The sequence below is a fragment of the Oenanthe melanoleuca genome, chromosome 19, assembly GCF_029582105.1.
Source record: "Oenanthe melanoleuca isolate GR-GAL-2019-014 chromosome 19, OMel1.0, whole genome shotgun sequence".
NCBI classification, from domain to species: Eukaryota; Metazoa; Chordata; class Aves; order Passeriformes; family Muscicapidae; genus Oenanthe; species Oenanthe melanoleuca.
In genome coordinates this window covers 5668389-5692733 of record NC_079352.1, presented here as the reverse complement: position 1 = coordinate 5692733, position 24345 = coordinate 5668389, and the positions used below count along the sequence as shown (strand labels likewise).

General features: G+C 46.9%; 1 protein-coding gene across 6 annotated transcripts in view; it reads right to left on the bottom strand.

Annotated features, from left to right (window-relative positions):
- The window catches only part of AP2B1 (adaptor related protein complex 2 subunit beta 1), a 76754-nt gene that overhangs the window by 23889 nt on the left and 28520 nt on the right, over positions 1-24345 (bottom strand). For 3 of the 6 annotated variants that reach the window (XM_056506416.1, XM_056506417.1, XM_056506415.1), the window contains exons 10-16: positions 20562-20677; positions 19342-19507; positions 18766-18864; positions 15749-16008; positions 11648-11840; positions 2426-2467; positions 570-716 (exon numbers count right to left, since the gene is read on the bottom strand). In XM_056506416.1, the coding sequence (XP_056362391.1) occupies positions 570-716; positions 2426-2467; positions 11648-11840; positions 15749-16008; positions 18766-18864; positions 19342-19507; positions 20562-20677 (1023 nt within the window). The remainder of the gene's footprint in view (positions 1-569; positions 717-2425; positions 2468-11647; positions 11841-15748; positions 16009-18765; positions 18865-19341; positions 19508-20561; positions 20678-24345) is intronic. The other 3 variants (XM_056506420.1, XM_056506421.1, XM_056506418.1) reach the window with 1 other exon arrangement.

Genomic DNA, 24345 nt, shown 5'->3' with positions numbered 1-24345 from the left:
GCTCCCTGTGGCTGCTCCACAGCCAGTTTCTAGAACCATGCTCTGTGTCTCATGATCCCTTCCAGCTCCATGCTCAGTCAAAGCCTCTGTGATCTCTGTCACTGACAGAACATTTCTCTGCATTCCACTGCGGCACCATCATCCCCATCACATGATTTTATCTTGACTGTCACACAGGATTCCTCCACATAAACAAACCTGCTAGGAAAGTTGTTGCAAATTCTGTCTTTTCCTCAGTTTCTTGGGGAAGCTTGTTAAGAAGTAGGTCAGCAGGAAAGCTGCTCTGACACAACTGGAAAGTCTTGGATTTTATCTAAGCCATTCTTTAGAGAAATACTGCCACAGGTAAAATGAGAGAACTGCTACAATGCCAGGAGTCTGTAACTAATAACTAACATGGTGTCCAACATGTGGTTACACTACTTGAGAAAAGCCCAGGGCATCCCTAATGGGACTGAGTTGAAGTTTTAGCACCAGAAACCCACAATAAAATGGGACAAGTGAGCAATGTCAGATTTGCAGCTCAAGGGGAGGCAAGAAACTGGGGATGATTGTTTTTCCTTACGTACAGACTTGGGAGCCACATATCCTCCAGGAGCCATCCCAATGCCAGAGGAGAGCTCAAAGAGATCGTTGAGTCCACTGCTGACCACTGCTGGGGTGGGAGAAGGGGCAAAGGTGGCTGGCACAGAGGAGGGAATGTAGGTCTGTCCCACCTGGAGGAGTCAGAAAGAACAGGCATTCATTAACACCACGTGTAAGCACTGCTTATTAAATAAACCATGAACTCGGGCAATATCCTAAATATTTTAAAGCCATTTACAGCTCCCCCACTGATTTATCAATTGTGCTAAATTATGCATTTGAATTCCAAAGCTCTTGGCAGCTAATCCCTACACTCGGCTGCCACCTCAACCAAACTTCCACATCATTTTTTATAGCTCCAGTTATCTATTCCCACTGTAGAGGATCTTTCTTCTCCATATCTCCTTCTCATAAGACAATATGCATTGTGGATGTGCCCTACAGAAACCCAGGGAAAAGAGCAAATGCTTCAAACCTTCCTCCAACTACATCAGCCTTCAGGAATCTGCAAGATTTTGCATATCCAGAGATAGCAAGGGAGTCATGACCATGTTGTGTACTCCCACCCAAAGCCAGAGCTCTGCATTCTCAGCACTCAGGCCCAAAAGGTTCATTACATGAAGCAGAGTCTGCCTGAGGACAACCCTCCTGCAAGAAGGGCAGTCATTCCCTCCTAAGAATTAAATGAGGGCACCAAAGCTGAAATATTAACCTCTAGATGCCCAGCCTCAGATGGGACAGTCACACTCAAGTTACACTCCCAAATTCTCCTCCTAGCAGGATGAATGCTGTGCTTGAGAACAGGACTCCCCAGCCAGCAGCCCAGAAACAGGCAGAGTGACCAGGACAGAACTGCCTGGTGGGTTTTTGCTGGCCCAGGAAAGCAGAGACCTGGCTTTGTAGGTATGATCACCACAGGGAACCATTTCCCATGTCCTGCTGTGGGCTGCCTGGGTGTACAGCTGTTCTCTGCCCTCGTGCTGAAGGAAGGAAGGAATGCCAGATTCACAGGGAAAGGAGGAGAGAGAATGACTGCAGCCAGAACAAGGGTCTCTGGAAAGCCCTCCCTCCAGAACTGAGTGTGCTTTCCTCACTGAATTACTGGATACAGAGTCCTGGGAAGAGGGACTGGAGCTTTCTAGGAGACGCCACTTCTGGCTGTGAGTTGGAAGCACACCCCCTCCTGCCCACTGCATCTCCAAGCCATGTTTCATTCCCTTTCCATGCTTTTCTGGAAGAAGCCTTGGCTACAAGGCTGCTTTGAAAGCAGGCTGAAACTGTCCTATGTCCTGGCAAGTGCTGTAGGCAGGAGGACACTCCCAAAGCACAGGCACAGAGGTGGCTGGTGGCAGCACTGACCACACGTTGTAGGAAAGCTCAGAGCACCTAGCCCTGATGTCCAGGCAGAAATCTTCCATGGATTTTGGGAGGAGAAAGCACTGAGTTCAGGCAAGTCTGTAGTGACACTGGGTTAGGGTTACAAACCAGGCTTTGTGAGTAGGGATAAGCATCCTTGGCCTTTCAGCTGCTAAAGCAGTTGCACAAGGATGAGGCACTGCCAGGGTTAATGCTGGTGCTCCAACTAAAAGCTCTGAGGAAGAAGAGCTAAGCAGAGAGAGTGAACAGCTCTGGCCCTGGCTGCTCTTAGGAAAGCCCAGGTGGCAGCTGGACTCAAATCAACATAGTGGGGACCTGTGTGTTTCAGTTGTATTTATCCATTTTCAAACATCTTCAGGGTTTTAAAAAGCACCTTCCAGCACATCATGGGTGAGGTTACACTGAAAAACCCTGAGCTTTGAGCAGCTTTGGAAATTGGGGAAAAAAATGGAATGGCACTTACTGCCGGGCTTCCTCCAATGCCCCCGCCAAGGTCACTGCCAAGCTGAAAGAGAGAAGGAGAGAGAGGAGAGGAAGAGGAGATCATTTGAGCCAAGTGTCAGACCTGGAGCACGGATCCTCCCACGTACAGGACAGACAGAAATGCAGTGCTGGCAAAGCACAGGGAGCAGAGGGGCTGCTGGTGAGCAGAGCTACCTGGAGAACTACCCCACACCTTCACTGTGTGCAGGAGTATTTTGCAGGTTAATAAGGACAAAAATCCACCCCTTGCTGCACCAAAACCTCCCTTCTACATGTTTCATTCATCAGTGCTTTCCCTTCAGCCCTGCTGCTGCCAGCAGGTCCCAAGCAGCTCCACAAAACCCAGTGGGGTAACTGTGAAGTGGCATAAAAATAAAACTGACAGGAAGGCTCACTTCCTGAAAGCTTTGGTTTTCTAGGGAACAGCTACGAGCCACGGGCAGACACAACGAGTCTTGGCTGTGCTCCTCCTCCCTTCAACAAGGAGGAAAGAGAATGGGATCTGTGCTGGCTCTGACAACAGCTCAGAGAGGAGGGCTTTGAAGATGCTCCCTTCCCTCAGACAGGGAAAAAACAGCTTCATCATCTAATGGACACTCCAACAGCAAAGAGACCTCATGGTGCACCAGGCTATTTCAGCAGCAATTTCTGCCAAGCTACAGTCACCTCTGAAGTGACTGAAACAGCCCTCCATAAACACTAAATCCTCTCTGGGGTCCTTCTGCAGCCCACCTAAAAGCTCTCCTCCCAGTAAGTTCCCTTTCCAAAGCACCCAGACCACACTCCCAGTGACAAAGTCCATTTTTCAAACCTCCACATCACTCTACATGCCCAGGAGAATTCAGAGATCAGGACAGGCTCCAAGGCTTGGCTACAAGCACTGTTTGCAAGTATAACATCACTCCTGTGAATATTTAAAATGTACTAACAGATGACTGATAACCAGGAGGAAACAGGATCTGCAGTGGTTATTCACTGCAGAGACATCTCCACGTTTATCTGTGTGCCAGGCTTTTCTTCTGAAGACCAGGGTAATTTTTTTGCCTAGAGCAGGGGTTTTTTGGGGTCACATTCAGACAAGGAACATGACCTGACAACAATCACAGAGGATGATGCAGGGTGAGGCAGGAGCCAGCCCCATTAGGAAAAGGCTGGACTGGCAGACCAGAATATCACAGCTCACCTGGTAGATGGTTTTGCTCTTCCATTTGATTAGAGTTTGGGGAGTTAGTTTGCTTTTAAAAAAGCATGTGACAACCTGGGTCAACAAAGGCTCCAGATATGTTTTTCAAACAAGTGCTGGTGTGGCAGAATATTGAACAAATGCACCATATAGCTGAAGGAAAATCTTCCAGGAGTGCCTATGCTTAGAGCCAAAAAGGCTCTGACCTTTCCCTTCTGCACAAAAAACTTGGAAATTAACTTTGCTCTGATCCCTTCCAGCCAGTTCTCTGAAAGATCTCACAGCAAATGTGTTTTATGCTGGTCAAGAGATACCATAAAGCTTCATATCCCTCTCCATCAGAGCCCAGATAAAAAGGATAAATTGCCCTGAGAAGAGCAGCAAAGGTGTAAGACAGTGACTTACCAGATGATAACTAGCCCCCATAAAACCTGCAAAATGTGACAAATCCCTGTGCTTCCCTGGATCTCTCTTCTATTCCCAGGCACCTCTCCTTCCCTAGTCCTCACAGGAGCAACATTAACCACTCTAAGTAGGTGGTAGAAAAGAACAAATCTCACACAATTTGCTTTTTGGTAAGAGGCCTTAAGAGCTTTTTTCCTGTGTGGGACTCAGTTTATCCCTACTTGAGGCCATGGCAGAGGCTGAAGAGATTCCTCATCTTTTTCAAAAGCCACCTCTCCATAAAGCAACCCAGGCTCTGGCTGTCCAGTTTTGCTTAGCAGACTTAAGAAATAACAGATAAAAGTGAGTGATTACAAAGTCAAAAGAAGGATCAGTCAGAGACCAAAGGAAGCCAGCCAGAGGATGCAAATCCAATTAATATTGAGCTTATAAAATAAGGCTTATTACACTGTCAAGTCTCCCCCACAGAAACAGCCTGACAGAGTTTTCTTCTATTGACTGCTCTCTAAGCCAAGCCACGGTTTAGATTAATACATCAGATCATTTACATCTTGTTACTGGCTCACTAAGGAGTAATAAATGCAACTATTACACCTCATCCCTATTCATAGCCTTGCATGCAGATAAACTTCAAGTTTTATATTGACAGGCAGCGAAGTCTGGGGGAAAAGAAAGAATCCAGTTCATTTCCAGATATTATTGTATGCACAGAGGATTTCTGGTACTGCTGTCTGCAGCAGCAGAAAGGCTGGTTTATCAAGCAGCAAGCATTTTACAAAGGGTATTATGGAAATGACTGAATAATTCTGCATAATCAAGCCAGATGTTGATTCTACCATTTCCTATTACACTCATCAGAAGGAGCTGCAGGGTAGGAACCCAACCTTGAGGCAGCAAGGAGCAGTGAATGACACATTGGGGTTCCTCAAGTCTTCCATTTTCCCTAAATGTCAGGCCTTGGGGGAAGAAAGTAGAATGTGGATTTATTGTTTTAGTTAAGACTCCAGCTCTCTTAAAAAGGAGAAAAAAACCCTGACTGGCTCACAGAATTTACCAGGAGCCCCTGTGTGTTTTCAGATTGGACCCAACATCTCTTTTCCATGCCAGAAAGCTCGGAGGTGCTGCAGCCCCTCTTTAGGCTGGAGGGCTCTGCAGAGCCCAGCCTGAGCCTCTCCAGGTTCCTGTGCTCAGCCCAAGCACTGCAGATGTGCTCCAGAGCTGCAGAGCCAGTGCCAAGGAGCTGCAGCTCCTCCAGGTCCCCACAGGCAGAGCTGGCTCTGCCCACACTGGAGAGAAGCAACAGCACTTCTACTGCACCAGAAGTTACAGGGGGGAAGCTGATAAAGATCTGATCAATTCTACACCAGACCTGGGCTGCACTTCCCATTTCAGCAGTACAAAGTCTCTTGTTCTGCTTTTCTTGCCTGTCACCCTCTCATGGCACCAACACTTTCCCCATTCAGGAACTGCAGGTCTGTTTTTCCTCCTGTGAGATGCCCAAATCATAACTTTATTCCAAACTCAGAGTGATGGAAGAGACAGTAACAGTGATGTGTGTGAGTAAGAGGGAAGGAGGAAGACAGAGGGAACAGAACCAATTACCCACGGAGTGTCCTCTCCCATCTGGAGTGACAGGCAGAGTGCAGAAGGGAAGAAGCAGATATTAGTCAGGCATGAAGTGCTGCTGAAGCAATTCCCTAGGACTAGCAGCTCTGGTTAACCATTTCCATTTGTCTCATGGGCAGACAGACACTCCTGCCAGAAGAACCTGGGTCTGCCTTACAGGAGAGTCAGAACAGCCCCACATTAATGCAGCTATCAGCCCCACTCAGCTGAAACTCTCGCTGTGAGGGTGGGGTGGACAAGGGCTGGCTCTGGATGCTCTAAGGGAGTTCATGGCACTGCAAACCCCTGATCCTGATCCTAAATTGGCAGCTTTGCCTCTTGCTGAAGAGCACAAAGCCTCTGCTTCAGGATGAAGACTGCCAGCTTCAGGAGATGAGCAGAGGATAGACAAGGAGTCTCAGCCCCCAAAGAAATAAAAGCTCTTCAAACAGGAATTCTCTTTATTGCCTCCAAACCTATCTTGCCATAACAGCACCCAAGCAGTCACATGGGTTTAAAGAAGAGGCTGGGCTCAACCCTGTATCAATTAAACCAGTTCCAGCACCTTTTCCCAAACTGCATCAGCACCTTTACTTTGCACAAGTTGGCTTGGACAGTGCTGCAGCTGCTCTGCAGTTGGAGAGCCTCTGCCCTGCAATCCCAGCCCTGTGGAAGCAGTTATGCTGACTTATGGAGTGTAGCAGTGCTGGAGTTACTGCATTAGGAGGGTTTATTTGCATCTTAACAGCAGCTTGTAATGAAGTGACTCTGCTGAAGTGTTCATGTGATCCTGAGGGGCTACAATCACTTCTGCAAAATGACGTGAGGCTTTTGGAGCACCAAAAAATAACAGGGAGGGTGGAGTCAGGGACAGAAGCTTCAACAACCACAGCTCAGCAACTGCCTTGCTTGTGCCCACAGCATAATCAGGGCTTCCAGGGCAGCTGTGCATTTTGTGGGCCACAATTCATGGGTTAAGAGGGGACAATTGCCTGTGGCTCCCTCACACACAGCTCGAGGTGCTGCCTGCACTCAGTAACACAGCAGCAAGGCACACAAGGCATTCACCTAGCAGGAATGGGGTGAGATGCTGAGCAGGGCTGCTGGCAGCCCCCCTGCTGCAGGGTAATCCTGTGAGAGAGCCCTGAGCTGCAGGACAGACCATGCATGGGCTGCAGGAATCTCACTGCACACACCACTGTGGCTCACACAGACAGATTTCAGTGCCTTGTTTGCTGCCTATTTTGTGTCTGTTTGCACATCAGAGCACAGGGGCTGCTCTCCAAACTGGAGACAGCTGTGTCAAAGCTGCTGGAGGACAGGTCACATTGCCAATACCACGGTCACCAGTTTCCCTGCACTTGCTGCTAATGCTTTACCCTGCTGAGTGATTTCCATCAGCAAGCAAAACTGAGTCCTGACCATTTTCATTCTCCAAAGTGTAAAAAAAATAAGCTGCTCACAAAGCTCTGGCAGCCCTATGACTGCTACAACAGCTTTGAGTCAGATATGAATGAGTGACCCACCAAAATAGCTCCTTTTCCACAGCAGCCCTGCCCCAGCAATGGATTTGTGTCCTTTGTCAGAAATCTTAACAGATTCCTTTGTAGTTCATCAAACCTGCACAGCCCAGATGAAAGGAGTCACTGAGCTCCTTGTCAAAGGGTGGAGGAGCACTCTGGGAAAGCACCACATCCACTGCATAAATGGATGTTGGGGCTGACCTGGCACAGCCACACTCACACTGTAGTTCCAGGAAAAGGCAAACAAAGTAACTTCCCTAAGATTATGCACAGCAAATCACTTGCAGAGCCAGGAGAGGAACGTGGCACCCCAGGGCAGACTGGAGGTCACTTTGGGACTGAGTCCCTAATCAACCCCAACACTCCAGGGTGTTGTTCACTGAGGCCAGGCTTTGAATTCTCCCCTTGGAAGCAGTCAGACAGGGAGGGAGGGACACCAGCAGCCCCTGCTCACAGCCTTGTGGATGGGACAAGCACTTCAGACTGCTGGAACAGGGGTTTCCTCCCAGGAAACTGCTGGGCCTGTGGTGCCTGGAGCTCAGGGTGAGCTGCTGCTCAGCTCCCACCCTCCAACCCACTGCAATGATGGGACACAGCCCTGAACTATGTGGAACAGACCCTTGGGGTCCTGGGCTCAGACCCCTTAAATCCAGCCAGATTTCACATCCCCACCTGGAACAGCCCAAACCAGTCCAGGCACTACAGAAAACTGTGGATATTCAGTGTTTATCAAACAGCTTTTCAGTTTAGGACATAAATCAACCTGACCAGCTGCCAGTCTCGAATCAATAATATTCTTGTAGATGAGTGGCTAGAGTATTAAATAAAATCCTTACATAACAGACAATCCAAGCCTGTCCATTCCTGCAGATTTACTGCTCTGCCCCCAGGTTTCAAGCCAGCCTTCCTGGCTCCTGGCCATAGTGCCCTGCTCCCATACAGTGCAGGGGCTCCCAGGAAGCACACAGCTCTCATATTTTGCAGAACAAATCCACACACAAAAAGGTTTAAAGGCAAAAATGTCATGTCAGCACAGACAGACATCCTGCAAAGCACTGCATCATTGCACAGGAGTTGGGAGAGTGACTGTAACCTGCATGAAATTCAGCCACTTGAGAGAAAAAAAAGCATCAAACTCCAGCTCTTGGGATGCACAGCAATCTGCACTCCCACACATTTTGTTTCTCCCCCATCAGTGACTGCTATGGCTACTTTACACTGTGGAGCTGGAGATCCCAAATAGCTTTGTAAAGTGGGCTTAGCCACCATTTTACAGAAAAAGAAAATTGAGCAGAGAAGAACAAGATCTGCCCATGATGGCAAAGAGGGGCACAACCTGTTCCCTACAAAACAGCTCTCAAAAAGTCCTGCAGCAAGTCTGCTCTGCTTATAAGCAATGCTCTTATACCAAAACTTCTTTTTCTCCTCTTTTTAATTGTTAACACATGCTCAGCGTCTGTGCATGCATGTTACATTTAATACCAATTACAGAACTCACTATGGAGATAAAATAAGATTTACTCACTAAAGAAATTAACCTAACAAGCAGCTGGAGTCTCACTAGTCATGGGCAAAAATATCTGGCAATGCTGAGGACAATTCAAATGAACAATATTAATTTGGTATTGGTGCAGTTTTACACCATTCAGTCTGTATTTAAATGCCTGGAAGAAAAATAAAACCCCCCAGTTTAAGAGATGGAAATGCAGAATGGTATTTTCCATGAAGGTTAACATTGCTGTTGGTCTTTTAGGTTAGTCCCACTGGGAATTTCACTGCAAGAACATCCCTCTGACCAGACACCCCCTCCAAAGACCAGAGGGCAGGAGAGGGGATCAGCAGATGACACTGAGTGGGTGTGACAAAGTGGCTGAGGTGCTGCCAGCAGCCTCTTGCAGACCTCCAGCTGCCTGGGAGGCACTCCCAGGACTGAGGCAGTGTCACTGTCACAGAGTGTGCAGCCTCTGCCTGCCCAACAAAGCAGGGGCAGAAATGCATTTAAAAAGCCTTAAGAATTAACAAAAAGGGAAATTTCAAAGCAGAGCAATTCAGGCATTGCTGGCCCCCAGGTGGTTTTTGATCCCTGGCCAAGGGTGAAAAGCTCTGCCCTTCTTCAAGTGGCACACTGGGATGTGTCTCACTCCTTCCCACACACACAGGAATCAGGCCTGTGGGATCTGCAGCTTGAGACTGATTTTGGCATGGCATAGATGTGGTTAATATTAGCCTGAGATCCAAATGTCAATCGTCTTGGGCAAGCTCTGTAGCCCAAGACACTTCCCAGCAATTTGGGTAATGCCAGGTTAGGGTTAAGTCAGCTTGAGACTTGTTAAATACATGCCCACAGCAACAAACAAACATGCAGATCAGATTCACTCACTAATTAAACTTATTATCCTAGACTCATTTAGGTTGGAAAAGACCTCCACAGCATTCCACCAGCACTGCCAAGGCCATCACTAAACCATGTCCCCAAGTACCACATCTACATGATTTTAAAGTGACCCCACCAATGCCCTGGTGCCCATTCCAGTGCTTGAAAACACTTTTGGTAAAAAGAGATTTCCCAATATTCAATTTAAACCTCCCTTGGCACTAGTAGAGGCCATTCCCTCTTATGCTGTCACTTGTTACTTGAGAAAGAGAGTGGCAAGGGAAGGAAAAGCTGCAGTTTGATGCAACAGCCCTCCAAAAAAGCATTAACCTTCAAAAACCACACCAGGACTCAGATTTTTTATTTTTTTTTTTAGTGCTTCCCCAACTACTCAGCTGAGAGTGCTGGTCATGCAGCCCCAGGCACAGCTACTCCCCATGCAGACAGGATCATTTTGCCAGATCACACTCCATAACCCCATGAATGTACTTAAGGCTTGAGAAAAATATTAAGTAAAAGCCTGCTACCATTTCAACTAACAGCTCCACTGTCAGAGCAGGTCACTAAATTAAGCCCATTAATGCCAGCTGTGAGAAAGCTCTTCTCCCAAAACCAAGTTTTAGCTCTACTGTGTCCATTTATTTGTGTGACACTAATGAGGAACAAAGGGTTCCTGTGAAAGGCCTGGAAGCAGCAGAGAGGAATTTAAGCACAAACCATCCTGTGGCACCACAGGCAGCATCACCTTCTGCAATGCCTTCATTCCCAGTCCCAGGTTTTTAGATGCAGCACTTGCAGTGCAGGGAGAGGCTGCACAGGTCACAGCTCTGGGCTTACTGCCTGCTTGCCCAGCAAGTCCAGCTTGGCCATTTTGGTAACCCCCAGTAAGAGCAGTGTTCCTGCTAACCAAACACCTCTGATTGGAGAGTGCAGAGCCTCCAGCACCTCTGCCCTCTGGGAGTGCCAGTGCCATTAAGGGTTAGATTGTTTCCAGCTCATTAGGCCATGAAGCACTGGAGCTGGAAATGTGTTTAACATTTGCTTTAGTAAAAAAAAGTATGGTGGCTTAAAAAATATATATTTGACTAATAGAGATTTGTTGAATTTGGGTTCATCCAGCTGCCTCCTACCTCTGTTATTCAGAGCTTGACTCAGAACTGAAAGTGCATCTGAACCAGGCAGAGATAACCCAGCCCAACTCATCACAAGCCAAACCTAAAGCAAGACAAACCCACTCCAAGTCTGAAAAACACACAACTATGTCCCCAGGGGCAGTCTTACTCGATTTGCAGGGTGCAAATACACATAGGAGAGCTTCCTGCCCCTGTGGGGAAGCCAGCAGGGAGCTGGGCACCTGTGTGCTGTGCTCCCTGCCCTGGGAGCAGCTCCCAGGCTGACCCTACAGTCAGCACTGCCCACTGCCTGCCTGCCACCAGCCTAAAACCACAGCACTGGCCTCTCCCTGCTGCTGGCTCCCTGCTAAGTGATTTTCTCATTGCAGCTCATGCCCAGCTCCCTCCCAGGGCAGAGGGGAGGTGTGCTTGCTCCCACTGGAGTCTGACCCTCTTAGTGCCAGGGCAGGTGCCTTGTGAGCAGCTCTGGCACAGGGAGGACTGCACAGAGAGCTCCCTCTTGACCTCACTGCAATTAAAATGTCACTGATATTAAACCATGGAGTGCTCTGGAGAATACACAAATGGGAAGACACAGGGTTACAGCCTGAGAGCTTCAGCTGAACTGAAATTCAGGAGGGCTGGGAATTGGGTGGAATAAATGCCTTCTTGAAAGGGAGCCTGATTCAAACAGAAAGCAGAGAAACACTTTTACATCCTTAAAGCAACTTTTTGGTTTTTCTTCTACAGACAGAAAAAGCACAGAACAAATATATCCACTGACCATGGGGATTCTACAGCATGCAGCAACATTCATTGCAGAGCAGGAAAATCCTGCTGAAAGTTGGTACAATAACTCTGGCTAAATCCTCCTGGAGTTTGAGGACTCAGCACTGGGAGCTCAGCTCACTGAGCATTAAAAGCACAAATGATCAAGGCTTTGCAGAGATAAGCACAGCTCCAATTATCTCCCATCAGCTAAAGAGGATGTGCTGCTTACCAAGCTGTCCAGCCCTCCTCCCAGGAGGTCCACAGCACCCATCTGCATGGAGGATACTTGGGGCACATTCACAGGGGGCCCCAGGTCCAGGTTGAGGAGGTCCCCCAGGAGGTCACCCTGGGATGGGATGACCTGTGGCTGCTCCAGGTTTGTGGTGGTCGTGGTGCCCACAGGGCTGTCACCAGCATCAGTGCTGTGGGGGGAGAACAAGAAACAGAAAACACAAATATCAGTCACCTCTGGTCTCCAGTCCAGGTTCCCAGCATGGGGAAACACAGCAAGACGTGGCTGAGCAGCAGAAACCAGGCAGAAGGTGGTGCCAGCCATGGCCACTGTCCTGCACCAGACAGGGTTATGGCTCTTCACACTCTGAGCACAAAGATTTTCCCTGCATTGTACATGGTTTTCAGCCCAGAAAAGGAAATCTTGCAAGGGGTGAATCCTACCCACCCTGAGAATCAGGGACCCCCTCCAAAACAGAGAGCCATGGGTACCACATGGGCTACAGAACTGAAGATAAGTGTTTCCTAGCTCAGAATAAACCTACAGAGATGATTTTCAACCCACTGGGCCTGAGAATGACATGAAAACACAGGGAAAAATAAATAATCCAGATTTTCTCAGAGATCTAACACTGATAAAACCCTTGAGCCCTTACTCTAACCAGTGCAAACTCCACCACTTCCTTCAGATCTAGATTAATCACTTTCTCCTGACCAGCAGCAAGGTCCATCAGTCTTTCCTAATTGAAAAACTCAATCTAAAATTGATTCCTCCCTTCTATCAATAATTTCCTTTCCTCTGAGTTAGCAGGCATGCTAATTACTAGTCTAGAAACACTCATTACACAGCTTCCAAAATTTATCATCATATGCAGTCTGGCTACCTTTTATATCTTTTATGTTCACTTGTCACTGAATTCGATAACAAGGAGAAGGGAAAAAAATAACTGTAGCTCCTGGAGAGCTCACTACAATGTATTTATTCTTTAAATCCAGATATGCTTACATTTTAGATAATTAAAATCCATTCTATACCCTGTTTCCAGCAGTAACTGATAAAATGATTTCTAGCTCATGTTCCTGCAGCCAGCAGGTAAGTGGGAATTTAGCATTGCTGTGGGAATTATTGTCCTGACAAGGTGTTTAACACTGGGGCTGTTCTGCAAGCACTGCAGCTTCTGAGTTTGAGTAGCCAAAATTCTCTTATCCCTTCAGGGGAAAGACTCAGTGACAGAGTATAAGCTGCTCCCAGTGCCAGGAGGAAGAGATGGAGCATAAGGAGTGCAGAAGGAATTAGTTACCAGGCAGCAGCAGGAAGGCTTGAAAGCTTCTTTGCATTAAAAGCTCTAGAGCCCCAATAGCACTAATATTAGCTGTCCTTTCTGCTGCTGCCTTCAGCAGGGAGAGTGCTGAGTGTGCTGAAGTGCTCACTGAAGCATTTCTGAGGAGAGGTGGTGGCTGTGATCCACTGCCACCCCCAGCCTGGGAACAGGAACAGCCTCTCTGAGAGAGGCACAGCACAAACCACTCGGTTCCTTCCCAGGATATAATCCCTCTAACACTCCACCCCTTCAACACTTACTCATCCTTCTCCTGATGGAGACACACAAATCCCTCCATGTCTTGTGTAACTGCTGCTGCCCCAAAGCCCAACAAGAAATCAGGAAAGGACAAAGCTCAGTTGGTTTGTTTTGAAAAAAGCAAAACCTCAGACTTCCATTTGTAAAGAATCACTTAAAAGAGAGTCCTATAAACAACTTTGCATTTTCTTTGAAAGAAAATAAATTCATAAAGAATATGTGGGTTAAAAAGGGCAAAAAGGCTTGATACAATATTTCCCCTTTACAGTCTTGGGTTTGGCCATGGGAATTGGAGATTTGGCCCTCTAAGTTCAGCCTCCAGCAGTTCCCAGATGTTGGAGTCACATGAGATGCACAACCTAAACCAGAATGAAAAATTTTCTGCAGCCACCTGTGAAACAGGGAAATAGAGACTCCTGCATAAGTCTAACCAGACCTGCTTCTCCCAGGAGTCCTGATAACATGTTCCCAAATTTCCCAGCTGAATTATGGCTGAGCAGGGGTGGTGGAAAGCCACCACATGAGGAAACACTGCCAAGCCATCAGATTTCTCCTCCACCCTCAGGATACAACTGCAGCTCTGTGACACTTGGGCTCACTGAAGAGGCAGGAACATTTCACCATCTGTGAGCTGTTCAATGGGTCTTCCCATCAGCTGAGAGCTGCAAGAAATCTGCCCTACAGTGCTCTGAATGGAAAAGAAATGAATCAAAATGCCACACAGTGTGTTATGCCAACCAGAACTCCCCATGGGTTTGCACTCAGGGAAGCATCACTCAAGGCAGTGCTGGCTTGACCCTCTCAAACCACATTTACTGTGGACATCTCCCCATTCCCATCTCACAGTGCCATCAATCTCTAGCACGAGGATCAGCCACCAGAATGGTCACTGCAATGCAGTTGTACAGAAAATCACCTCACCTCACTGTTTGGACTTGTCTTTCACTGGGCACCCTTCACTTGCCTTAAATTGATGCAGAAAATCCCAAAAATGGGGTCTCTTGAGGTGAATTCCCATCAGAGAAGCCTGGTGTGCCATTAAACTAACCCCACTCATTTTTTAAATTTACCACTGCATCAGTATGATCAGTGTGCAGCACACTCTGCTGAGCATCCCTCAGACCTTCCCCCAGCTTGCACTGCTGACTGAGAACTGGAGGGTTTTTTTTTGGGGTTTTTTGAAGCAATGGTTCTGCCAAAGTCAGAAAATACTTAAGGTCTGCAGACTGAGCATGAGCTATGAGAGTCAAGCACATAGACACTAAATGCAAAAAGACAACAAACTGCTCCTTTAAAAAGCTGAATTTGCTGAGCTAAATCCCCTAAAATGCTGTTTGCTGTAGTGACCTGGAAAAACAGTGTACAGAAAGGCTGGCAACACCAAAAACCAACTCATTTTGAGAAAAAGCCTTGATTAGAAGAGGTAAGAAAGTGGCCACTGCTTTTCCTGTCCAACTGGTACATTTGTGCTGGCTGATTCTGGGTCAGTGCAGCCAGGCTTGATTTCACAGGCAGGGAGAAAACAACTCAGCTTCCCAAAGCCAGCCACCACAGAAATAGCTTTAGTTGCTAAGAATAGCAGAGAAGTGGTGTCAGAAAATAGAAAAGAAGCAGCATCGCACACTGATTTATCAGTGCAACTGCAAAAAATAGCACTGCAAATGTCACTTTGGGAATATTATTAAGAGGTAAGCCTGGCTACTCTGCCTCTTGCTGTAAAATATACTCATTTTTGTAATTAATATCACTAGTGCAAATAGCAAACTGTTCACCTGAATGAGGGACCATGGAAACAGGCCCAATAGCAACACAGACCTAGCTGGGACTGAGGCACTGCCTGCTCTTGCAGAACTAATCTGCTGCCAGAAATGATCCCAGGGAGGCACTGAAGCACCAGGCAAAGAGCCAAAGCATTTCCCCCTCCTCACAAAGGTCAGACAGACCATGTCAGTCTACCCATCTTCTTCTGAGCTCTAACAGTGATGGGGCTTAGATGGCTTTTGCACTTCCCTTGCTTTAGAGCACCAAGTGAGAAAGAGTTTTACCAATCCTTCTCCATTTCATGTTCCAGCAGTGAAGGATCCCTGTGCTTGCCTGTTCCAGGAAAGTGATGCTGCATTCCAGGAGACAGGCTCCTAAAGCTGAACTGAAGCAAAGCTCCTACAAAATCATCTTCTGAAAGATGCCTGTTCTCACTCTAGTCCTCCTTGCACCAGTGATCCAAAGCTTCTGCTTTTCTACTCAAATTCATGTCAAGAGCACTTGTAATCAAATTCTTCTCAAAAAAACGTCACAGCTTTTACTCATAGAGGAACTTTGACACCTCCTGTGTCTTCTGACTCTGGAACTTGGACACTCCACACCCAGGATTACATTCTGCAAGAAACAGCCCATTGAACGACCTGCAAACTATCAATACAATCCCTCTAGGGTCTGCTAAAAGATCTTGGCACCTTTTGGACTGTTTGCTAGAAGGAAACAACCCACCCTGCCTGTGAGCCCAGGGCTCCTGAGCTCACCTGCCATGGTGGATGGGCAGGTGCTTGCGGTGGATGCCGTGGCTCCCCTCCACGAAAGCGTTGGGTGGTTTGTGGTACACAGAAGCCAGAGACCCAATGTGGCAGATCAGCTCATCCAGCAGGGTTGGCTCAATCAGATCAGTCTCCTCAGAGATCAGTGGCTTTTCTGAGAGCACCACTTCCTTGGCAGTCACTGGATCCGTGGAAAGAAGGCGCCAGTAGATGTAGCCACGATCCCGCAGGTCTGGGTTGTCAGAATCCTGAGACAAAGCAATGCATCACTCACAGGTCTGAAATGAACTAATGCCTGTAATCACTTTATTCTACCAGCATCATTCTGCTGGATTAAAAAACCCCAACCAGCCAGCAGCCACAGCCACCAATTTCAAAATGTAGTTACAAACTGCTTGTTGAGATGAACATCTTAAAATTAAAAACAAGAACCAAAGTATTAATGCCTGGCTTCCTGCTCAGCTGCTCAGGGAGGGAAAAGCCCAGAATTTACACCCCACAATTGCCCCAAACCACAGAGCTGCCAACTGCTCTCCAGAATTTCCTGCCACTAAGTGTTAGGAGAAATTCAGAGAAAAGAACATGAGTGGCAATGACTGTGTTACACACTAGAGCATAGTACTGCATAATGATCCAAGATTCCTGGAAATATGATTTACCCAAGGGCACTGCTGGACAAAAATGATGCTGCAGAGCCACATCTTAATAAGCCATATTCTTTATAGCAAAAGAGATCTTATTTATCCTGCCTTTTAGTTATCTAATGAAGTATGGAGAGATGCTAATGATACACACTTAGGGTACTTCATCAGTTCTCCAGCTGTCAATAATACCCTTGTTTTACTGCAGATACTTTTGCCTCTGCATGAAGTGCTAATTACTTCACTCCTCTTTGAGCAGCTCTGCCCAGAGCAGCAAAGTGAGTGGGGATGGTTTGCTGATAATGTTGTAGGGAGAGGGAGGTGCTGTACTTTTATGTGGTAGTGAACTGTTCATGGAAACAAGAGCTTGGAATTTTAATCCTCCCATCAGCAGAATAACAGGATAAATGTTTGAGGTTTTTTTCCCCCGATGAAATTCCAGCAAAATATTGTACACCTCACCAGCCATCCTCTTGGCATTTCTTTTTCTCTTCTGTGCTCTCATTGCTGCTGCCCTGTTAGAAGCTGCATCTGCCATCTGCCTCGAGACATTCTGAAACCTCTTCTTGGAACGAGACTGAGCTCAGCTCATTTTGCTTGTAAGGACCTAAATTAATCTCTCTGTTGTCTCACACATTATCACTGCAGAGCTGGTTTTGTTTGATGGTAGAATTGTGGATTCTTTACACCCTTAACAATCTCTCCCAGACTCTGCACTCAGGATCAGGCAGGGTTTCTGCAAGGGCACACATGAAAGGCCACACTCTCCTACTTGCAGGCACCTACAGATTCAAGGCTGACTGTTTCTTCTCACAGCCAAAAAAACACACTGGAAACTGGTAAACCTACAGAAACAAGAGGCTCACATCCCTCCCAGTTTCTCTCCTCTCCAGGGTCTGCATGCACACCTGTGGAGCAGCACCAATGAACCCTGGCCAGCTCAGCTCCCCACCTATGCAATAGCAATGGGGATGCAGAGGTCTGAGATCTCAATTCCTGTGTTCTTCCAGCCCCACTGCTGTTTTTACCAGTGGATGAAGCTGGCTCCTGCTACAACCACACCTGCAGTCTGCTGTGCAGACAAGCCCTAAGACACTCAAAGTGCAACAATACCTAATCTGGGCAAAGAAACACACATGTAATTACTCTCCCACTGAAGTGAAAAACACCATCTCTACCTAGAAATCAGACCTTGAAACAAGGTTTTTCAGTGTTTTACAGCCAGTTATCCTACACTGACTTATTATTCATATAAAATACACAAAGCCAGACTGAATCAACATTTGTGACAAACAGAGAAAAAAAACCTAGACGCCTGTTATATTCTGAGGGTGCCATTAAATGTTTTGTGACTCAGCACAGTGGGTTTTAGCACTCAGTACCTTTCTTCTGTTGGCTCAGGCAAATGATACAGCCTGCCCTTGGCCCACTCCTCTCTGTAGAGCAGCTCAGATCCTGCCTAATAGCAGGTTTTGAAGCAAGAAAATCAGGTCATTGTTGCTGCTGACCAATGCAACTCCCCAAAGGAATGAATTGAAGTTTTAAGTACAATAAGTCCACAGCTGTGATTTCTTGCAGCAAAGAGGATCAAAAAGGCCAGCTGATGATTGACTCCAGGTTTTCTGCTCAGAAACAATCACAGCCCATTCAGGTGGCAGACTATTTTTATCACTTGACACAGCAGGTCTGGAGAGGAGGTTTTTTTTTGGGCACTTTACCCCAGTCACTGCAGCCAAGGAGTGCAGGCAGATGAGCTGAGCTCTTACCCACCCCTGCCACCAGGACATCTCCACCTCTGTCCTCTAGAACTACAGCAGTTGTGTCTGCCAGCTCAAGCCCAGCCTTGCCTGCAGTGATCTGAGCTCATAACTCAGCATCTCATGCATAATGAATCCGTGATCTTAACCCACTGCTACAGCCTCCAGCAAAGCTGCCACACTGCTTGACAGCATCCAAGTACAAAGGAAAAACCCCAAACTTCAGCTCTTTCTTTTTCATAGCACTGCTTAAACTTTGCTGTTCCCAGAACAAAGCCTTTACCAGGCTCTTTGCCTCTGTTGTAGCTCCAGATGTTTAACTGCAAGAGACCTTCAAGGAGAAAGAATTTTGGTTTCTTGATAATTCTACACTGTCCCTAATTTTCCATCTAGTGAGTGAATGGGGAAGGAATTCAGATAAAGCAAGAGCTAAGAAGGAGCCAGATTCCAGATGGTAATAGGCACAAAGCAGCTTTTAAATAGAGTCTCTTTGGGAGAGAAGGGAACACCCTTGAATCTGATCCACTGCAAAGCTGCCTGGCCTGGCAGATGGGAGACATCACACAGCAGGCCAGCACAGTGCAGGGCTCTGGATACCTTGGCTTACCTGTGTGGCCAGGCTGAGAACCTGCTGCACCAGCTCCTGTGTCTCAGAAGGCTTTTTCAAGAACAGCTTCACTATTGCAGTCAGAAGGGTGAGCTGCACCTGAGAGAGAGGGGCAGAGAGATTAGAAATTCATCCATTCAGGAATGTCTCACAAGTCTCCACATCCTTAATGATATAAAACATAAGACTTTGGTTTCCTCACTATTCCTTGCCAGTGAAACCCAGTATAATGAACTCAGACTCTTGCCTGTTGCAAAACACTTTGACAGACAAGTCCCTGAGCAGCAGGCTGACGTTTGTGTCATACTGTGATGCACCCCATCACTAAATTCTGGTCCCCAGTACAGCCACTCTGCCAAGAAATATGCAACCTCTAGAACCCTCTCCAAATCTGCCTTGTCCTTCCAAGAAGGGAATTTTTGAAGACTTAGACAACAAAGCAAAACTGCAGATTCCCAGGAATTTTGTTTTAGCCAAATATTGAAACTTTTATTGACAGGTATTGTCTGACCACTGCAGTAACATTTACTGTCCATCCCATAAACACTACAGGTGAGATGCACATTGCAACTTTACCTGAGTACTTTCATCATGGAAACCCTCCAGGAAACTCTCCAGCAGCTCATCTGCATTGTCAATTCTTTCAGCATATTCACCCACTATCCAGATCATGGCAGCTCTGGCATCTGGCTCATCCAGGGAATCCAGGTTCTCACACAGAGTGGCAATGATGCTCTCATACCTGGTTTGTCAGAGTACAGGTGGGTTACTGGGGTGAACTAGACTTGTTTTACTCCATTTCTGCCCACATCATTCTGCAGAGAATCCTGCACTGAATTAATGTCTTGTATTTCTACACAACTAGCAGCATTTTCATTCAGGTTTTTTTTTTCTCTCTCCCAAAGCTGAGCACTGAGATCTCACAGAGGCTTTGTAGTTTAATCCATCAGCAAGACCACCCAGATATGGAGTTCAAGATAAAGCTGCCTCCCTTTCTGTTTGCTAATGGGAATATTTGATGGAACAATTCAAACCATGAGTCTGAATCAGATCCTGCAGTCTTGCTGGAGGCTTCAGCCTGGTAACTCTAAAGCAGGTATTACACTCCCCCCAAGGCTTTACTGTAAACCACACAACATCCCACACTTACTTAGATTCCCTTATTCCCATGTGTGGGTATCCTCACAAACAGGGAATTTCTGAGACTGACATCAAGAATTGTCAGGGAAGCCTGCAGATGTCCCATATTATTTTTTAGGTGATCATGAAGTGTCTGCTGAAAAACACTGCTGCAGTTCTGTGGCTATGGAGACAAAACCTTACTGCAGAACCAAGAGAAGCTGAGTTCTGCCCAAGCCAGAGGGAGCACTTGGTGGGAAAAGGCAGCAGTGCTTTGTTCAGCACAACCTGACTGGATCTTGAACCACGGGAGCCATGAACTTTCACAGCCCCGCATGAAGAGACTTGCACACTTCATGGATTTCTAGAGGGGATTAAAATCAGAACAGCCTAATGCTGTAAACTTGGCCAGATTTTCCTTCTGGCATCCTCTGCATGAGCTTTACTGCCTTTTGATCCAGGCTCCATATGGAGTGGCGGGGAAGAAAAACCTTTCAATTCAAACTAATAACAAACCAGGCTGACACCTCATCTAGGGCCAACACCTGAATCCTACCAAACTAGGAGTGGGACCACAGCTTCCATCTTTGCTTCAGAGGCCTGGTGAGCTGAGTTCTGCTCTGCTCTGCTGAGGGCAGCCAAGTGCTCCCCCAAAGGCCCAGGCTGCTGGCACGCACTTGTTGGGGTACTTGCGGAAGATGTCCCTGATGACCACGATGGCCTCCTGCACCACGTAGTTCACCTTGGTCTGGATGAGGTCCAGCAGGGTGCTCACACAGCGCTCTGCAGATTGCTAGACAGAGCAGAAAACCACCATTAAAAAAGCTGAAGGAACATTCCTGCTCCCACAGCACACACTGAGGAGCAAGATGTGTATGAGAAAAGGCTTAGAGGGGAGACTAAGAGGACAAGAGCTACAAATTCTGTCTAGAAATGAACTACAGGTTAACAAAAGGTTTGTTATAGTGGGGACACCAGCTGGCTCCAGCTCCTGTAGAAAGTATGAGAAGCAACTGTGCCAGTGGAAAGTTGGGTCACCACACAAGAGACCTTGGGAACATTGCCTACACTGCTATTTGTACCACCCTGGGGCAGATACAGGCCACTGAATGAGCTTTCTGGGGCTTCCCATGCCAGGCAATCAGAGCTGGGAAAGTTCTGATATGGACTGCAGGAAAGTTTCTGGCAAAACCAGAAGGCAGGAGAAAACAGTGTTGTCAAAACCAGCAGCAAAAAGCAGCTCACAGCAGCAACAGGTTCAGTATTTTTGGGATGAAGTTGCTAACAACATATGAAATGTACAGCTAAAAATAGAAATTTGCCTGCTCTTAATGCACCTTTCACATTAATTAGTTCAATTCACAGGCACTGCAAGATAACAAGGACTGGACACTGTCATGCTCCAGGAACCAGGAGTGGAGTTAGAGGCAGATAATTCATGGAGGTCTATTCCCAAACAGCACAGCAAGGCAGGACATCATAGGAGCAACCAACTTCAGCAGCAGAGTCTCAAATAAGGGCAGTGATTTGGTTATTAGCAGAGCACACATGAAGCCTCATTACACAGCTGGTGATTAATGTGAGAAGCAGGCTGCTCCTGACACTGCCGAGGCACTCGCCTTCGGAACACTCATAAAGGATTCGGGCTGGAGACAAACACTGTAGGGCACAAACAACAGCAATGTAGGTGGATTTTTCAATTTCACTGAGTTAACAGCTCCCTCGACTTGCAGAGCACTTAAAGGCTGGGCAGGAGGAGGAGGAGTGAAATGGCATTTTAGTCACAGGAATCAGTTCTTTGAGAAGGGGCAAAAATCTCAAGGACAAACTTCAAGAATTTGGGTCAGAGAGTAAAACCTTCTGGCAATTTCCTGCCCTCGTGGGTTCCTCACACAGGGTCTGTCAGCACAAACAGGCTGACATGGGGATCAGCCAAGGGAGGAGACACCACAAACCAGCAATTGCTCTGTCTTTGCAGACTGGCAAGTCATAAAACTCTCTCCTGAAATTCACACCGAACAGAAAAAAATCCAATACAATTGGTGTCAGAGTGAAGAGAGACATCACATAAAAATGGGTGATTGGTGCAATATTATTTTTATGATACCTCTCCCTCCTTAGCTCAGCTTTATGGCTACTATGGCACTACAGGGGTAGTGAATGGCAAGCTGACCGTGTCCTGCTCTGATCCCTTCTGCTCCAGGACAGATTTGAGGCTGTGACCTGGAAGACACTTCCACTTCATGGGCACTGACCATGGACCTGGCTCCTCACACTGGCTTGGCTCACAGTGGGAGCCCTGCTCAAAGTCCTTGCAAGAGAGATGCTTTGCTTCAGAGCTTCAAAGTTCACCTCTTCATCTCAGTAACTTTCATCTGATGTTTTAATAAGTGACCTGATGGGGATAAATCTGTCCCACACCCATTCTACAGAATCTACAGCAGCAGTTACTGCTGGCAACAAGCAGTGCAGCCCTGACAGAGCCTTCAGCTAACAGAGCTTTAAGAGCTGTACAATTCAAGGGAAAGCAAATTAAAGCTTAGTTTTCTTTTCTTTAGACACTTTGAAGTATGATTTTTTCCAGGAAAAGCTCAACATCCACTTCAAAACACACAGCAATGATATTTAGCCAAACAGCCCTTTGGAAAGTGAGCAGTGGTGGGCACATGCCTAGAAGAGCAGTCCCTCTAAAAAACCCATCTCAGCTCACCCCATCCCTTGTAAACACACTGCCTTTTGAAGGTGGTCATCCTTGGGGACAGCAGAGCTCTGCCAACTGATGAAAGAGTGCCCCAACTCGAACAGCTTTCAAGTTGGAGTGAGGAAGGACAAGCAACCAAAGTCAAAATTGCTTTGTTTTTCTGCAGAAACCAAATGAAAGCCCACAAGATTACTGAAGTAGCACATATCACACTCAGCCATAAGCCTCAGTGATTTCTAAGAACCAGGCTGCTGGCAGAGTCTCTTGGAAACGAGGTAAATACCCCTGTAAGATGGCTCCTTCTGCTTCTCCCCTGCTCCAGAGGAATCCCTATCTTTACTGCATCCACTTCATTTCCTTTTCCCACAGGAGTGATGCTTGTTTTCTTTACAATCAAAGCATGGCACGATGGTTTCTTGATGTTGCCACTGGTACAAACCAATTCACAATGCAGACAAGTGCAGCTACCCCAGAGTTTGCTGTAGATAAACCCAAGCTAACTCTGAGCTCAGCTATCAATATCCAGCCCTATCCATGCAAAATGATGATGTTCTGACATCCCCCAAAACAAAGTGACTGCTCAAGCCTGGGCAAAATCTTGCTCCTCAGTGTGGGTGTTGGCTCCATATCCCAAACCAGCATTAGGAGCAAAGGGAACATCACATTTGCTTTGTGGTGCACCTCTCAGCAGACAAATTTATTTCTGTTTCAATCTCCTAGGAGTGACAATTAGACAAAAGATAGGATCCCTGAAGGCAGAGCTGAGGTGCTCTGTGAATCCTCATTCATCAACAGCTCCCACTGGCTGTGTCCTGTGTCAGAAAGCAGATTTCTGAGCTTTGGGAGCTTGGACACTGATGGCTGTGAGGATGCTGTCCCATTATTCATAACTCAGTGTAAACAACCTCTAGTAAACACAGATGCACTGGGGACAGAGATTAACTTAGGGATGAGGACACTGTCGTGAGTTGTTCTATATTTGCCCTCTTTAAATCTGGTTCTTCTCAGAGCAGGAAACAGACCTCACCCTTAGCAGCAGCATCTTCAGTGGAGCAGTGCTAAAAATCAGGGGTAAAATTACTAATGGAGAGGCACAACTACAATTAGAGCATCACTGGGACATTATTATCAGTCCTTTGCTTATCAAATATGACTGTTGTGGTATCAGGAATGAGGAAAAATGTGGGGATGAGGACATGAAAGGGTAAAAACTTCTAAAAACATCTTGATGCTGCAGGACAACACCACCCTCCATGTACAACTAGGACAGACACTGCCAAATCCTAGTGAGAAAGTCCCTGCTGAGAACTAAAACAAATTCCCACCTTCCAGCACAGCACTGCTACAAAAAGGGCTGTCACCAGCTCTTTTCAAACTTCTCTGTAGCCCTTTTCCATGCTCAGGGGGGTTTTCTACTGTCACTGCTGTGGCTCTATCCACACAGGCTCCTGCCTGGATGCAGCATGGAAGGAGTGCTCTGCTATTTTGAACTGCAGACATAAAATAGAAGCAGCAGCCCCTGCTCCATGGGGCCATGCTTCAAAGAAAGCCCCTGGCAGTGCCAAACCTTTGAGAGCTGAAGGAAGGAAGGGAGAGCTGCACAAAAGGGCAGCAGATTCTCTCCAGAGGACAGAAGTTGGTGTCCTCTGTGCACAGGCTTGCAGTAGTTTAGCTGAAACAAGAGAATCCTGTGCACTGACACCACACTAAGCCAGGCATGATTAGGTTATTATTTAAATCTGCTGTCAGGCAATGCTCAT